Below are 16,936 nucleotides of genomic sequence, written 5' to 3'. Positions count from 1 at the left end.
GGTTCAAATCGAGATTTCAAGGAATGGAGACTGATAGAGGAATACTGAAATGAATCTGCTAATAGAATCCAAGCCACTTAATGTCCTACAAGGCCGTAAACCTAACTTTGGGAGCTGTCTTTGCTAAGATTTTGCATTGCCGCTGGATGGGAGCTGTTGGCATTACTCTCAGACAGAAACCATTTGCATTGGGATGAGTTTTCTACAAGTTAACCTCTCCCCTCGTACCCAGGCGGGATTGTAAAACAGCTTAAACAATAGTAAATAGGAAGTCAGACAAAGATTCCCACCTCTAGGAAATCAGATCATCCTGCTAGATGACCCTGGCCCACATGGAAGGGACACCTCCTAGTCCCTTTGGTCTATTTCTAAGATCTGGATAATTTTTCTTAGGAGCATTATTCAGTGGTCAGAAGTAAAAGGGTAGGAAGAGAATCAGTGGAAAATTATCAGAGTCCCACTTCCACTCAACAGATTTCGGTACTGACCTGGCAGCCTGACAGGCGCATTCCCAGAAGAGCCTCCCTCGCTCCAGGAATTACATCCAAAAAGGGTTTCCACACTGGCGTCACCCATGGGTCCAGGCAGAGGCGGGGAGATAGCAGGAGCTACATTGTGTTTCCCAGGTGACAGCAAGGATGAACTCAGATCCGAGTGAGACATGAAAAAGCCATAGCAAAGCGGAGGGTGCACGCAGCTAAACCGCGGGGAGGAGTAAACAGTTGTTGGAAGAGTGTAAGCAGTTGTATTGGATTACCCAACATTCCCTCGTCTCAGTGGTGTGGTTACTGTTTATTGTATATGCATGGGATGTTGAAATGATGGGGATGTTGACTTAATAGCGTAAACATTTCTCACACGGAGCCCTTACATGTGCCATGTGATATACCTTCATAGGGTTTTATTCTTTGTAGCTATTTATTTTCTGTTTCAGTTGAAAATACTGAATATTTATCATAGTATTCCTGTACATAGGATGCTTGTTTCTCTGTCTCTGCACTCGGGGTTTGTTCACGGCACCTCTGTTTTACAGCACATCAAACCCAGATAGGAAACTGAACCTCATCACTGTTGGGTTGGATCCAAAGCCAATCACATGTAGCATCTCAGGAGCTAAGTAATTTTTTTAAAGACGGAAGGGGTTCTGGGGGAGGGTCTCATTGCATGGACACAGCCGTCCTGCTGGCTCCAGATGTCTCTCTTCTCCTAACCTCACGCCCCCTCCATGACGCATGGCCTTGGTGATTACAGTCCAGTTTCCCCACTGACAGCTTCTCTCTTAGGAACAGCTTGTATTAGTTTCCTATTGTTGCTGCTGTAACAAATTACCACAAACGGGGTCGTCTTAAAACAACACAAATTTTTTTATTTTACTTTATTATTATGTTATGTTAATCACCACACATTACATCTTTAGTTTTTGATGTAGTGATCCACGATTCATTGTTTGCATATAACACCCAGTGCTCCATGCAGTACGTGCCCTCTTTAATACCCATCACCAGGCTAACCCATCCCCCCACCCCCCTCCCCTCTAGAACCCTGTTTGTTTCTCACAGTCCATAGTCTCTCATGGTTTGTCTCCCCCTCCGATTTCCCCCCCTTCATTCTTCCCCTCCTGCTATCTTCTTCTTTTTTTTTCTAACATATAATGTATTATTTGTTTCAGAGGTAGAGGTCTGTGATTCAACAGTCTTACACAATTCACAGCGCTCACCATAGCACATACCCTCCCCCGTGTCCCATCACCCAGCCACCCCATCCCTCCCATCCCCCACCACTCCAGCAACCCTCAGTTTGTTTCCTGAGATTAAGAATTCCTCATATCGGGCGCCTGGGTGGCTCAGTTGGTTAGGCGACTGCCTTCGGCTCGGGTCATGATCCTGGAGTCCCGGGATCGAGTCCCACATCGGGCTTCCTGCTCAGCAGGGAGTCTGCTTCTCCCTCTGACCCTCTTCCCTCTCGTGCTTTCTAACTCTCATTTTCTCTCTCTCTCTCAAATAAATAAATAAAATCTTTAAAAAAAAAAAAGAATTCCTCATATCAGTGAGATCATATGATACATGTCTTTCTCTGATTGACTTATTTCGCTTAGCATAATACCCTCCAGTTCCATCCATGTCGTTGCAAATGGCAAGATTTCATTCCTTTTGATGGCTGCATAATATTCCTGTGTGTGTGTGTGTGTGTGTGTGTGTGTGTGTGTGTGTGTGTGTGTGTGTGTGTAAGAAGATGTGATGTATATATATATACAAAACAACCCAAATTGATTGTCTTACAGTTCTAGAGATCAGAAGCCCATGAACTGGGTCTCACTGGGATAAAAATCAAGACATCGGCCAGGCCGCCTTCCTTCTGGAGACTCTAGAGGAGAATCTGATTGCTTGCCTTTTCCGTCTTCTGGAAGCTGCCTGCATTCCTTGACTTTTGACCCCACTTCCCTCCCCCTACCCCCAATCTTCAAAGCCAGAACATAGCATCTTGCAATCTCTCTGCCCTGGGCTTCCACCCTCCCATCTCCTTCTGACTCTTCTGCCTCCCCCTTTCTCTTAGAAGAGTCTTTGACATGACTTTGGGCCCACCTGGATAATCCAGGCTAATCTCTCCATCTCGAGATCCTTCATTTGATCATATCGTCCAAGACCCTTTCGCCATGTAGGTAACATATTCACCAGTTTTGGGACCAGGACATGGATATCTTTGGGGTGTGATTGTTCTGCCTGCCATAAGCCTCTCCTCCCTGATTCCCTGAGGATTAACCAAGTCGGTGCTTGTGAAGAACCTGGAATGCCTGGTACACAGTTGGTGCTCAATAAATGTTTGCCTGAGCATGCCTGCGGAGTTACCTGGAGTCGTGGTTTGTTTAAATTGGAAAAAACTAACGCTTCCTGGCTAATTCTAAGGCAGCATGTCCAAGGCCAGGTATTAGGGAAGAATAAGGTAGCTTATTTTATGGATTTCATTTAGAAAGGTGGTGTTTTTGTTGCTAGTTGTTGCCTGAAAGGTTTCTGGTGTATTAATTTTTTTTGAGTCCGCCAAGTCATGATCTTAAGAAAAAACTCATAAATAGAATGCAAGAAATGCACACTTGGTATGTTGCTTGAAGTGGATATCCAGGGTATTCTATTCCATGTAGGTCTCCTTTTATTGGATAGCTATTTCCAAATTGGCTTTAAAACATAAAACAAATTGATGTCAGTTGGTATTCCGCTCACAGGTTTATTTCAAAATGCATACTTTTGAAATTAACATCAGAAGGTTAATTGACTCTAGAAAGACTGCTGGTAACATTCTCTGTGAGGCATATTAAGCCAAAAATAACCCGCCTATTAATGCCTTTCCTCTCACAGCATTGTCATAACTTTTTTTGAAACAGGAGATAGCCTTAACCCTTAAATTCAGTTCTGGTATAAGCTGTCTAAATGAACTTACATTTGGGGAGAGTATTTTAACAGAGCATTACCAAACATAGATGGAGTGTTGAAGTCTTTTGTCCTTAACTAGAGCCGTCCATCAAATGCTCATTTCCTTTGCAAACGGAATCTCTTCTTGCTCTCGCGAAACAAAAGTATTTTCAGCCAAAACTATGAATATAAAGACCTCCACTTGGCAGAACATTAATTTCACCTCTCTGGTTAAAAAAAAAAAAAAAAAATGATGTGGTGGAGGTAGTTAGGGAGGGTACTGTTATGCTTGAGCATTGTGGGGAATAGTGGAAGCCACCTAATCTGTGAATTTGCCTTTGGGCTCCTGCATGATTTCAGAGGCAGCTGGGGACGGAGCTAATGCACTGCTTAGGTTTGCAGCAAAACCTCGCTTTCGGGGAGGTTCCTTGCGGAGGTTCCTCAGGGAGGTTCCCGGAGCATACAGGACCACACACTGTGTGCACACACGGGCTGCCTCTCCCGCTCTGCCCCCTCGTGGCGGTGGAAGGTAGTAGCAGTAAATAACCGGTTGCCTTGGAAACCCTCCCCTCCGGACTCAGTCCAAACTCAGGTCCATTCTGGATAGAATAGAGCAAGATGGATTTTGAGAGTTTGATTTTTTAATAGTATCTATGTGGTGTTCCTTAATGAGGCGTGGTTTTGTCAGGAAAAATGCTAATGGACCTTGAGAAAACCAATACCCTAAAACATCCTTCTGGAACCTGCAGCTGCCTCACAGCATACTCAGGAAAGGTTTTTGGTAGTATAAAAGCAGAGCCCAAGGAATAAGCGGCATGGAGAACGATGGAGAGTAGCCAAAGGCCTGAGGAGTGGTTTCCAGGAGACAAAAGCCTGCTAATGGAAGGTGTGATCTAGAAGGGACTGGTGCTCTAGGTAAAGGGTGAGGCCCAGGGAAAGAAGGGGAAGGAGGATCCAAGCGAAGCGGGAGGATGAGATAAAGCGGGAGGTTTGGAACAGGAGGCTCACCGGGGCAGTAGGCACCACACAGCTGCTGTGTCACAGAGAGAATTGATAAATGAGAATTCAAGATGAAAATACCCTGAGAATCCCCAACAGAGCCCATAGTCGCCCACACCTCTGAGAACCTACAGGCCAAGAAGGGAAGGGAGAAGGGGGCAGAAATGTTGGGACACCCACCGTCACCCTTGTGCACTGGCTGACTGAGGTTTATGATTGTTTCACAGGGCACATTTCAAAAAGCCTTTCTGAAAGCTTCCCACAAATCACTCAAACAAACAAAAAATATGAATCCTGGTATTTAACCCCTGATCAGCTGGGGAAATTCTCTCATTTGGAACGGCTCATTCTGTGATGTTGCCAGATAGCTTAAGTGAGGGAAGCAGTGGGCGGAATCTCCCAGAGTTCAGTGTGTTTGCAGGTGTTTTCATGATTTCATGGATTGATTTATTCATTTAGTGATTTAAGGTTGGTTTCGAAATACGGCTACAGGCTATGTTTTACAAATAAGGCTAGTTAACTCCAAGGGAACACAGAGGTGGCTTTAGTAGGTGATGGCAAACAAAGGTCAGCCAGGAAAGGAAAGGAAATGACCGTAGTCAGGGACATTGTCCCGAAACGATATTAAAGGTAGCAAGACTGCGCTTGAGTAGAAATCAGGGTGTCCATCAAAGTCAATGTTCAAGACGAGAAAGAAGATCCAGGAATGTCGGATAAGAGAAGACCGTGGTTTCAAGGGAGGCTATATGATAGAGGCTTTTATAAGAATGGAGACCCGAGAAAAGGGATTTGGGAAGCAGGTCCTGGGGACTTCACGAGGTTGCACACGCTACACACCCAGGACCCCGGTGGCCCTGCATTTGGCCCACCCCCTGGATTAACCACTTGTGGAGAGGCTGCACCTGAACCCTGCAGGTCTGGGGATGGGCTGGATCGTTGTCCTGGGGAGAAACGTCAATGGGTTCTCCCAGCTGATACATTTTTTATTTGAGATGCTATTTCCTTTGGTGCTTTTCCTCTTCCCCACAAGACTTTCACAGGGGGCAAAATTGGTTTTGCTTTTATTTGTCTTTCATTCAATACCAGGGTTTCATTAGAACGTATAAACCTCTTCGGAGCACATCTCCCTCATTGTATTTTGTAACTTAGAGTCTGCGAGATGCCAGGCTGTGTGGGAAATGTCGATAAGAAAATAGAGTCCTATTTGTTTTTGCGATCTGCAGTGCTGTTTACTTCTCCCATATCCTCGGAGGTTTTCTTCTTTCTTCTTTCTTTCTTTCTTTCTTTCTTTCTTTCTTTCTTTCTTTCTTTCTTTCTTTCTTTCTTCTCTATTTTGTACAGTTTTAGTTGTACGTCTTTTTTGGGGGGATGGGGGCTCTTGAAAGACCTGTCCGTGTTCCTAAATAATACTTGGCCCTTTCATTTTATCTTTTATTGTATTTTTAAAGTTTTATTTATTTAAGCGAAAGGGGGGAAATGTGAGTGGGGGAGGGGCAGAGGGAGAGTGAGAATTCTCAAGCAGACTCCCTGCTGAGTGTGGAGCCCTATCTTGAGATCATGACCTGAGCCGAAACCGAGAGTCAACACTCAACCAGTTGAGCCACCCAGGCGCCCCTTATCTTTTACATGAAGTGGTAGCCCTCCCTGTAACCCCTAATATAGGCAGTGATCCTTAGTTTATTGACCTTAAGTTTTTAGATCTAAGATTTATGGATTCGAGGTTTTCGGGGACCGTGGAATGAGAGGGAGAACGTCTGTCAGTGCATACCTTTCCCCGTCCGCCTCTGTGTTCTGCAGGCTTCAGTTCCTCATGGATGTACTATGTTTTAGTTATAAAAGCACAACCCATAGATGGGTTAGTCTGTCCTCCACTCCTGATTTTTAGCTGTATCTCTAGATCAGTCATGGTCTCCGCAGGAAATAAAGGGCACACCCGAAAGCAGTTATTGAAGAAAATGTGATGAAAGGACTGATTTTTTTTTAATTTTTTTATTGTTATGTTAATCACCATATATTACATCATTAGTTTTTGGTGCAGTGTTCCATGATTCATTGTTTGTTCATAACACCCAGTGCTCCATGCAGAACGTGCCCTCCTCAATACCCATCACCAGGCTAACCCATCCCCCTACCCCCCTCCCCTCTAGAACCCTCAGTTTGTTTTTCAGAGTCCATCATCTCTCATGGTTCGTCTCCCCCTCTGACATACTCCCCTTTTCTTCCTCTCCTGTTATCTTCTTCTTTTTCTTTTTTCTTAAAATATGTTGCGTTATTTGTTTCAGAAGTACAGAACTGTGATTCAACAGTCTTGCACAATTCACAGCGCTCACCGTAGCACATACCCTCCCCAATGTCTATCACCCAGCCACCCCATCCCTCCCACCCCCAACCACTCCAGTAACACTCAGTTTGTTTCCTGAGATTAAGAATTCCTCATATCAGTGAGGTCATGTGATACATGTCTGAAAGGACTGATTTTGTGCAGAGTTTAGGGAAACCCACAAGGAGTGGTCAAGCCCCTGGCGCTGGCCACAGAGGGAGGCCTTTGCCAGCCCAGGCTGAAGGAACCGTTATTGGAACTGGGAGAGCAGTAGCAGAGGCCTGTGTGGCAGAGGCTGCATGGCCTTTGGGACCGCCAGACACAGCCCGACTGGGAAGATGTCAGGGTGCCTCTCACTGGTTGAGCGCAGGTATAGGGCAAGGGTCCAGGTGAATTCAGGCGCAGAGATCAGCTGCCTGCGATGCAGACCAGGGTGGAAAGAGGATTTGGAGGGGCAAATGGGCAATGCTCGACATAATCTCTTCTTAGAATTGCTTAGTAAAATTTTATTTATTTAAAAAAAATTTTTTTTAAGATTTATTTATTTGAGAGAGTGCTTGTGTGTGAGCAGGGGGAGGGGCAGAGGGAGAGGGAGAGAAAGAATCTTCAAGCAGACTGCCTGCTGAGGGCAGAGCCTGACCTGGGCTTGATCCCATGACCCCAAGATCAGGACCTGAGCCGAAATCAAGGTTCGGCTACTCAACTGACTAAGCCACCCAGGCACCTGTTATTTAAAAAAATTTTAAAAAACAACGTGTATCGGGACGCCTGGGTGGCTCAGTCGGTTAAGTGTCTGCTTTCAGCTCGGGTCATGATCCTAGGGTCCTGGGATCGAGTCCCGCATCGGGCTCCCTGCTCAGCGGGGAGCCTGCTTCTCCCTCTGCCTGCCACTCCCCCTGCTTGTTCTGTCTCTGTCTCTCTCTCTGACAAATAAATAAATAAAATCTTAAAACAAAACAACGTGTATCAAATCAGGATATTTTAGTGCCTGGACACATCTCCTTCTTTGGAGTCATGGTATTCATTTGTATTCATTGCCTTCTTTGTCCTAAGTTTTACCTTAATGTCATAAAGGAATGAGCATTGACAGCAGAGGTATTTCTTTTAAATGATGGCAGAAACGGATTAGAACTCTGGAGAGAAGCTTCCTGATGGTTAAGACCATTATGGTTCAGTCAGCTGGACACGTCTCTGGGGATATATCTCAGAATATTGTTATCTTTTCAGGGGCAGATACTGATTTAGGAGAAGGTGCAACAGAATTTTCTGGGGTGCTGGGGATGTTCTGTATCTTGATGATGAGTGATGATAAAAATTTGTGAAATTGTATACTTCTGATTGATCCACATTACTCTCTGTATGTTCTTACCGTAATTTAAACAGTTTTTAGGGACACCTGGGTGGCACAGTCGGTTAAGCATCAACTCTTGATTTTGGCTCGGGTCATGATCTCGGGGTGGTGAGATTGAGCCCCGCGTCGGGCTGCACGCTCAACAGGGAGTCTGCTTGGGATTCTGCCTCTGCAGAATCCTCTGCCTCCCCACCCCCACACTCACACACACACACTCTCTCTCTCTCTCAAATAAATAAATCAGTCTTTAAAAACAAAACAAAAACAGGAGTTTTTAAAAGTTGCAAAAATTTGTATAATTTCGAGAGACCTGAGTTCCTGCCCTTTCTCTCACTTACTGTGTGACCTCAGACAAGTTATCTAATCTCTCTGTTCCTCAACTTCCTCCTCTGTAACACTGAGGCAGTAATATTCTCGCCTCCACTGGCCGGCCGATAAACTCACAAAACGTAGGTGGTGTGCTACATGAGGGGCAAGTCTTTTGCTAACACCGCAAGGGTCTCTGGCCCAATGAGTGGAGTTTGATAGTAATTCTTGCTACAAGTAGTAATAATAATAATAATAATAATATTCTTACCTCTTAATGTGGCTTAGAAGAGCCAACCTTAGTTTGGCCCTTAGCACAGCATCTGGTGTGTGGTAGTCACTCAATAAATGTTAGTTATTTATATTCAAATAAATATATTTGTTTCCCCTTAAATAACCTGATTCTGCTGAGTTCCAGGTACCATTTTTTTCCCTTTTCCTCTGCTTACTAAAATCCCCAATCCTGCAGGTTCATCCTCTCACACCAGAAGATACCAGACTTGATTAGGCACATGCTCATGGGCTCCCTCTCAAGCCTGCTCTAAGATGAAAGCACGGAGGTAGTTCGTGTGTTCTGTCCTTTTTTACAATGTGCTGGTGGTTTCTTTGCCCAGTAGTCTCCCAAGGAGATGCCCTCGAGTCTCCGAGCAGAGCTACTGCACTTGCAGACCCTCTCATATGTGAGGAACCTCGAGATGACCCTATTCCATATGCTCACCAGATGGCATCATTTTGTTCTATGACTTATAACAGGCCTTGGTTAACTGGGACCCAGTGGATCAAACAGTGCTTGCCAATGAGCAGGTGGATGAACATGGCTGCTCGTGGCGTTCGGGAGCAAAGGTGGAGCAGAAGTACCTCCGACAGTGGTTTATTAAGACAACTGCTTATGCAAAGGTGAGTATCCACCTGGTGCCCCCACCCGCCCCCCCATAATGCTGCCTGTGCTGGGAGGCAACACCAAGGTCTTCTGGGTATTGGAGCCTCACCGTTGGGAATAAACTCTAGGAAGGGCTCTTGGAGCCGTGGGTGTGCAGACTGGAAGCACATGAGCCTCCGGATCACTCATTGCGAGGGCGAGGGGTTTGGATGTTTTAGAAATAAGTCAGGAATGGCACCTGGGGGTCATTGGGGGCCATTGGTTGCTGACCTTTCAATACACTCAATCATTGTGCTGCCATAGAAGGCAAAAAATGTTCAACTTTATTTGCAGTTATATCAGCAATAAAGCTAGAAAGGAAAAAAGTATTTTCATCTGTATAGTACTGGTAAAACCTCCAGAAAGATAGTAGGACATTCCAGAGGGTCCAGAGAAGACCATCTAAAAGGAGTGAAGAGGGCCACCTGGGTGGCTCAGTCGGTTAAGTGCCTGCCTTTGGCTCAGGTCATGACCTCAGCGTCCTGGGATCGAGCCCCAGGGCGGGCTCCCTGCTCAGTGGGGCATCTGCTTCTCCCTCTGCCCCTCCGCCCCCATTCATGCTCTCTCTCTCTCTCTCTCTCTCTCTCTGTCTCAAATAAATACAATCTTTTAAAAAAATAAAAGGAGTGACGAGATGGTCGGTCTCCATGAAGGATGACCAGAGTGGAAAGAAACTAAACTAGGAGGCAGAGCTCTGATTTTAACTCTTGTTGTGTCCCTGATTAATAGTGTGAACTGGTGTGAGTCAGGAGGCTCAGTTTTCTCATCAGTAAAAGGAGTGAGTGGGACCAAGTGTTTTTTAAGGTATCTTCTGGCTCTTTTCTGTGTTCAGGGATTGAAGGCAAAGCCAGCCATTTAAAGAGGGAGCTCACTTATTAAATCACCAACAGCCTGAGGAGCAGAATGCATTCTGGGTATGCCAGAACCACTTCTGCAAAATACCTTCCGAGCTTACCAAGTTTCAGGATATGGAATTGAGGGATCACTCCCTGAAACTCCAGAGAGAAATGACTAGAGCCAATCAGGGACACTTTGCTGATCTATGCCCACAGTTTTTCGCTTAAGACTGGACGTAAACAGAATCTGAAAAGGTAAAGACATCTTGAAAGGCCAGTGACTTCGTGCCATGGTAGTTCTTCCCCTGTGGTAGTCACCTTAAGAAGGATGGTTATACCCAGCCATAGTAGCCCCTGGGGTGCTCTGTCAGAAACGGTAGTGGGCTGAAATAGACTTTGGGTCTGATCCAACACTGTACTTCTTAAATGCCAAGAAAGCACAAAGTTATAAATAACCGCTGATCACTACAAAACTTGGCTGAATTAGATCGTATGCCAGCTCACAATACCAGTGCCATATGGATATATGACCTCCAGTTTTCTCACTCAAAAGACAGGTCTTCAATGAGGCAGTTTTCCCATGATATCTTCTTCAGAATGTAGCAGAGAAGAGCATATGGATTTGGAAAACTACTCATTAGAACTTGTTAACACAATGCCTTGCTCCTTTGAAGCACATGGTAATATCGAGAGACTGATTGAGAAAAACAAAGCTGAAGACATTGTTTCTGTAACATCCCAGGCAGTGGGAGCCCCTGTTTGCTGACAGTTGGGGTCCAGTGCATTACTGGGAGGGAAGCCAGGTCACCTCCAGATGACTCTGTAATATAGGCATTGTGGGAAAGGCCATCTCATTAGCTCTTTCTTTTTTGACCTCTGCCTCCAGTTGGAAATGTTATAACCTAATTGAGGGACATTATTCTTTAAATTGTCAGCTGTTCAGCAGAAATTGTTAGTTACCACGGTGATTCACCTGGTTCTTGCTGAACTCCTGTGCAGATGTATTGAAAAAGCTGTCTTTGGAGGTCAGCACTTGGTTTACCCTGAAAATCAAGAGAAGAGGGAGTGGTGTGGGAGTGGTAGGGGCGAGCAGAAATCTATGTTCACTGCAGGTCCTCGGCTGAGGGCTGCCCATGCACAAAAGCAAGACTCCAGAAGGCCTAACAGAAAATGATAGCAAAGGGGCTGAGAGGAGCTCAGATACCAGAGGACCGCACAGTGCTCAGAGATCTTGGAGTTATGGCCCAGCCAGAAGTATGCGGTTGAGACCCCCAAAAGGCCATATGTTAGAAGTGTAGATGACACCCTAGGACCAAAGACAAAATCAGAACAGACTCAACTTAATAAAAAATAAAAGTAAACCTGATGGTTTTGAAAGGAACTTTCAGAACAAAACTCAGCACCTTTAAAGGGAGACAACATAATCCAGACTCTCTTCATGGCTGGTTTTTATTTGCATGCCCCACATAGAATAAAAAAGTACTAGACTTGTGAAAAATCAGGAAATTGTGGCCCATAATCAAGAGAAAAAAAGGGAGAGGGGGCAGCCCAGTATAAATAGGTCCTGAGATGACCCAGATGTTAGAATTAGGAGATAAAGCCATAGACATCTGTTACATAAATGGTCTGGGACTTAAAGGAAAAGATGGTCATGATGAGTGAACAGATGGTGAATCTCAGAAGAGAAATGGAAACTATTTAAAAAAAAAAGAACTGGAAATCTAAAACAGAAAAGTACAATATCTGAAATAGAAAATCACTGGGTTGCAAAGGGATGAGTAAGGGTTAAGTGAGGCCATAAAGTTGGAGGGGAGCTCCTTCATATAGGGACTATCGTGTGTGGTGGCCCCCAAATAGAAATGTATATGATGATTTTGAGAAGCTGAAAGAATGACAGTATAACTGAAACAGAGAGCCAAGAGGAGAGATTCGGTAGGGCTGGAGAAGCTGGGGGTTAGGGGCCAGATCAGGCAAGGTCTTTTAGGTCTTAAGGATTTGGACTTTATCATGGGGGCCATGGGAAACCACGGAAGGACTCCAAGAAAGGGAAAGACACGGTCAGATTTGTGTTTTTATAAATTCACTGTGGAAAGAGCAAGTGTAGATGCAGAGAGACCAGTTAAGAGGCTATTACAGTAGTCTGGGCATGCATAACTTAGACTAGGTGGGAGTAGTGGGGAGAGATGGGCAAGTTAGGAAAATACTCAGATGGTGAAATTTGTAGCACTTGAGAATCTATTGGATGAGAGTGTATAGGAGATGGTGTCATCAAGAAGGACCCTGACTTGGACACTAAGTGGATGAATATGCTACTGACTGCCATAGGGAGTCCTGGAAGGGACGTATTCCTGACCCTTTTGAGTATGCAGTGGCCCTGAGACTGTTGAGTAGAGATGTGCAAATAATAGGTACTTGGATTAAATGGGTTTGAAGCTTCAAAGATCAAATGAGATAAAGCATCTACCTTAAAACCTGGTATGATAGAAATAGTGTTCAATCAGGGAGGAGGTCCTGCCATAGAGAGAAGGACGAGTTAGTAATGCTTTCAGCTGCAAGTAGCTGAAAACCCGAGTTAATGGTGGCTTAAACAAATGGGAGTTGACTTTTCCCACACAAGAAGGCCCAAGTTGCTGGGACTGAACCAGGATTGGGCTCTGAGTTGGCATCTCGATGGTTCTCTCGGCCCTTCCTTCCTGCCTATCCCCTCATGGTCGCAAGATGGCTGCTGCAGCACCAGACATCCCATTTCCATTCAAGACAGAAAGAAGCAGAAGGGGCAGTGCGAGTGACTGTTTCTTTTACCTGGAAAGCAAGAACTTCCCCACAAACCCCCAACAAAGTTCCACTGATGTTCTCTTGGCCCCACTTGTGTCATGTGGCTACTCCCCAGCTTCGCGGGAGACTAGGAAAGCAGGCTTGGGCGTTTTAGCTTCTGTAGTCAAGCTGTTAAGCTGTGTGAGGGAAGAGAGTGGGCAGTGGGTGCTGGGATGGCCAGTGAACTGTGCCCGCCTCAGTCATCTTCAGCTTTGTGTCTGTGTCTGGTTTTGCTGCTCTGGGGGCTACCTCCGATGCATACACCCGACGGTCTGCTGGGGAGCGTGGCTCTGGAGGGGCCCTCCTTTCGGTCACTTACCTTCCAGATGAAGCGAGACGATGCCCGACGTGAACGTTACAGGGAACCCTGAAATGCAAAAATCCTTTATTAAGGCTGTTCTGTGATGTTACTGGGTGTTTCTCCCCTCACCCTCACCCAGTCTCGCTAGGACTGTTTGCTTTGTGAAATGTGAAGAACACTTGCAGTAGGAGTATCTGAGGCACATGAATTAGTCTTGGCAGGGATGTGTGGGAGGTATCTGGTGGGCAGCGTGACGAGGTGAGAGCAGGGGGAGGAGCGGGGATTGCAGACCTCCACGCAGAGAGCAGAAGAGATTCCGGGTCTGACGGAGCGGACGCCTCAGTTCCTGCCAGCAGGGTGACAGTTGGAAGGCGAGACAAAGAGCTGGCTTCCCATTTGAACTTTCCTAATAGGTCTGTGGTTTCGATTTCTGCGGCTGCCTCCTGCAGGCCCTTGGCCACCGGGGCACGGTACATAGGCTCCTCTCTGGCGTTCAGATGGGCATAATCATGCCCTGATGGTGCTTAGTCAGCCGCCACACCAGATTGTTGGGTATATTGTCCCAGTTTTCAGGAACTTCTAGAATATCAAGAAAGTCCGTCTCCCCCTCCCATTGCCTACCTGCTGCCCCTGAGCTGATCAGTGCTCCGGCTTTTATAGACACCGACTTCTTTAACCCTGGCGTTACTCCCTTGAGGGTCGGTGTGCCCTGTTTGCCCCATTTTACTGACAAGGAAACCGAGGCTCCCACTGGTAGTAAGTAATAGCCCTGGGATTCAAATCTGGGTGCTCGAGCTCGTAACCGGCAGTCTGTACCCCTTCTCAGGGAGTGTGCATCCATTCCTTCTTTCCCCAGATGTTACCGAGTGCCCGGCCAGACCTGGGCCAGGTGCCTGCAGGTGCTAGGAGGGAGCATGGAGGCTGGTGCGGGAGACAGCCTCCGACTGAGGGGGGGCACCCCAGTGGGATCACTGACGATGCAGGAGGGCGCAGGGGTGGTGAGGGGGGAGCCTCAGGTCTGCCTTGTGTTCCAGGAAGTGATGAAGGCTGTGAAGCACAGAATGTCTGTCAGGGAACATTTGATTGCCTTCCAGACGTGCCGGAACCTTCATGTCTCACAAGTATTTCCACGGAGAATTTCTGCTGGCAAGAGGCAGCCGGGCAATGATGAGCCCTCATGAAATTAGGGAACATGGGAGGGAAGAGCCCCCATCTCCCTGCCCCCCTGTGCCTCTTTTCCCCGCAGTTTCACCTGGGAGCTTGCGGGCGAAGTGGAGGAGCCTTTCCCAGAACATGCTGGTCGTGTTTGAGCCTGCAAAGAGTGAAAACACGGGGTGGGGGAGGCAAGGAGGTAAGGGAAGGGGAGTGGGCTTTACGACAGGAGCTCTAGAGGCTGGAGCAGAAAGACAGCCCCAGAGGAGCCAGGGTGCTAAGTCCCATCTCCAGCACGTGCCTCTGGGTGCCTAAGGGTCCCCTGCCCTCTGGAATGGGGCCCCTCGGGCTCCCTGGTTCCAGTCCTGAGGCCTTGAGTTGCTCGTGAAAGCTTTTGGCTGTCTTCTGGAAATTGGGCCTGGTGCCTGGCTTTCTGTTCCTACCCTCACAGCCACTGTCAGCCCCCAAACAGAGGCTGGCTCTCTGACGATGCAGGGTAATGCCTCTCCCTGACACCGACCAAGTCATCCCTGTGCGCTCGGGAAGCTTTGCGAAGGTACTGGTCAGTGAGGTTTGACAGCCGGTCCCTACCCTGCTCCCTGTCCCCAAGAAAGACCCTTGGTGCAGGGGGGCGGGGGGGGGGGGGAGCTGCTCCTGTATGTGCAGCCTGGGCCCTCACGGGGTGGGCATAGGCCCAGATGAGAGGTGGGCCGAGGAGGCAAAGTTTCTGGGAACCAAGAGGAACCAGTGAGATGCATTTGATGAGCTGTCCACTTCTCTGCAAGGCCGTTGGGATAAAAGACAGTGAGGACACTGGCCAGGGCCACATTTAATAGTGATGGCTCGGGTTTATCTACTGTGACGGTTTGCTCTTCGAAGCCCTGTGGCTTTAAAGCTATTACGGCATCATTGTCTCCATGCCCCTCTGTGGCCTTCTGCGTCCCCGCCTGTAAAAAATCCATGCTCAGCTCCTGAGTGGGAGGCATGGCAGACCCCATGCAGGCTCCGGACCCCGGAGCTCCGAGAGCGGCCCTCGGGGGCACCCTGAGCGTGAGCTTCCTGCTGGAGTTCTCCCCCATGCCCCGCTGTCTATCCTTTAGGAAAGCACAGACTCTGCTCTCGTCCCCAGGATCTGCTTTTGACACCCTGTCTCACAAAACTAATTAGTTGTTAAATCTGCTCCTTCTTACGTAATCTCTCTGACTTCTTTCTCTTCTCTGTATTCCCCGCCTCTCCTGGATCTTTCCTCTCCTAAGCTGTACAGTGAACGTGATTCGCCCCCCCCACCTTCCGTGCTGTCCCCCCCGCACTCATCGGGGTGATGGTTGGCCTTCTTACAGGGAGAGCCACCCTCTAGGCCCTCGGAAGTCCTTCTGGATGGTAGTGGGCAGGGCCCGGGGGGTGGGGGTACAGAGGCGAAAGGAAAGCGGGTGCCTGGAGGCTGACAGCTCCCCGGCCGTCCCCAGGCAAGGCTCCCACTGCCTGGAGTGGATCGTGGCGTGACCACAGCCGGGGGTGACAGTGACACTGCTGGGGTGGGGGTGGGGAGTGGCTCTGCACAGTTCTTGGTGGGAACTCTGCCCGGAAGGGTGCACCAGAGTTGGTGTAGGGCAGGGGCCCTGGCTCTGGGATTCTGAAACCCACGGTGTTTCTGGATGGTGCTGAGATGACCCCAGCAATTAGATTTCCTCTCCCTAAACACGGGGCCTTCCTGTCCACCTCTGGCAGACCCCCGCCAGTGCCTGGTCACACCTGTGTGCTTTCGATTAGCCCCGTTCCCCGTGAGCTCTCCTTCCCTTCGCCCTGGCACCTCACACCCACCCATGTCCCTCCCGTCTGGGAAGTGAGGACAGTGGTGCCCACACAGCCTCCCCAAAGCACTTCTGAAGCAGACCCACAGGCTTCCGGTTGGCACACACACTTGGCAAACGAGAAGTTTCCATTTCTGTGTTGTTTTGGGGGTTTTGTTTCTAAGGTAGAAGGAATGACTACAAAAGGAAAATGAGAGAAATAAATGAATACTGTTGATCCTTGAACAACATGGGGTTCAGGGGTGCTGACCCCCCATGCAGCTGAAAATTCACAGATAACTTTTGAGTCCCCAGAAACTTAACTGCTCATAGCCTCCTGTTGCCCAGAGGCCTAACCGGTAACAGAAATAGTTGATGAACACATATTTTGTGGGTTGTATGTATTATATATTGTACTCTTAAATAAAGTCAGCTAGAAAAGAGAAAATGTTAGGAGGAAAAGAAAATCATAGGGAAGAGAAAATACATTTACGGTGCTATACTGTATGGACCAAAGCCATGATGTTCAAGGGTCAAATGTAATGAGCTTCTTAGGGTATAAATTGCAAGTCTGATTAGGAAAAAATGAAGGCAGAACTAAACATGATGTTTTGCTCTTAAACCCTGAGTGGGCTTTCTGAGCTCCTGGCCAGGTCCTTTTGAGGTGTAAGGACCTCCTTCCTTCTTGAAGTATTAGTCTAGACCCCATGGAAGTAAAGAGATTTATTTGTTCGCACCTCGTTG

At 47.4% G+C, this 16,936-nt stretch overlaps 1 protein-coding gene and 1 non-coding gene across 4 annotated transcripts in view; both read left to right on the top strand.

Moving 5' to 3' along the window:
• The window catches only part of LARS2 (leucyl-tRNA synthetase 2, mitochondrial), a 146,335-nt gene that overhangs the window by 56,236 nt on the left and 73,163 nt on the right, over positions 1 to 16,936 (top strand). For all 3 annotated transcript variants that reach the window (XR_003606684.2, XR_003606682.2, XM_028087167.2), the window contains exon 7: positions 9,134 to 9,277. Coding sequence is in view for 1 of the 3 variants with exons in the window: in XM_028087167.2 (XP_027942968.1) it covers positions 9,134 to 9,277 (144 nt within the window). In the remaining 2 variants the exon portion in view is untranslated. The remainder of the gene's footprint in view (positions 1 to 9,133; positions 9,278 to 16,936) is intronic.
• Positions 8,463 to 8,619, top strand: LOC114196506 (small nucleolar RNA SNORA62/SNORA6 family). Its single transcript, XR_003606699.1, has one exon. It is a non-coding gene; the product is annotated as a small nucleolar RNA SNORA62/SNORA6 family (small nucleolar RNA).

This window comes from Eumetopias jubatus, unplaced genomic scaffold (assembly GCF_037043125.1).
Source record: "Eumetopias jubatus isolate StellerSeaLion01/CBP00866 unplaced genomic scaffold, mEumJub1_p1.0 scaffold_1, whole genome shotgun sequence".
NCBI classification, from domain to species: Eukaryota; Metazoa; Chordata; class Mammalia; order Carnivora; family Otariidae; genus Eumetopias; species Eumetopias jubatus.
The sequence above is the reverse complement of the archived record's forward strand: the minus strand, read 5'-3'. Positions and strand labels throughout refer to the sequence as shown.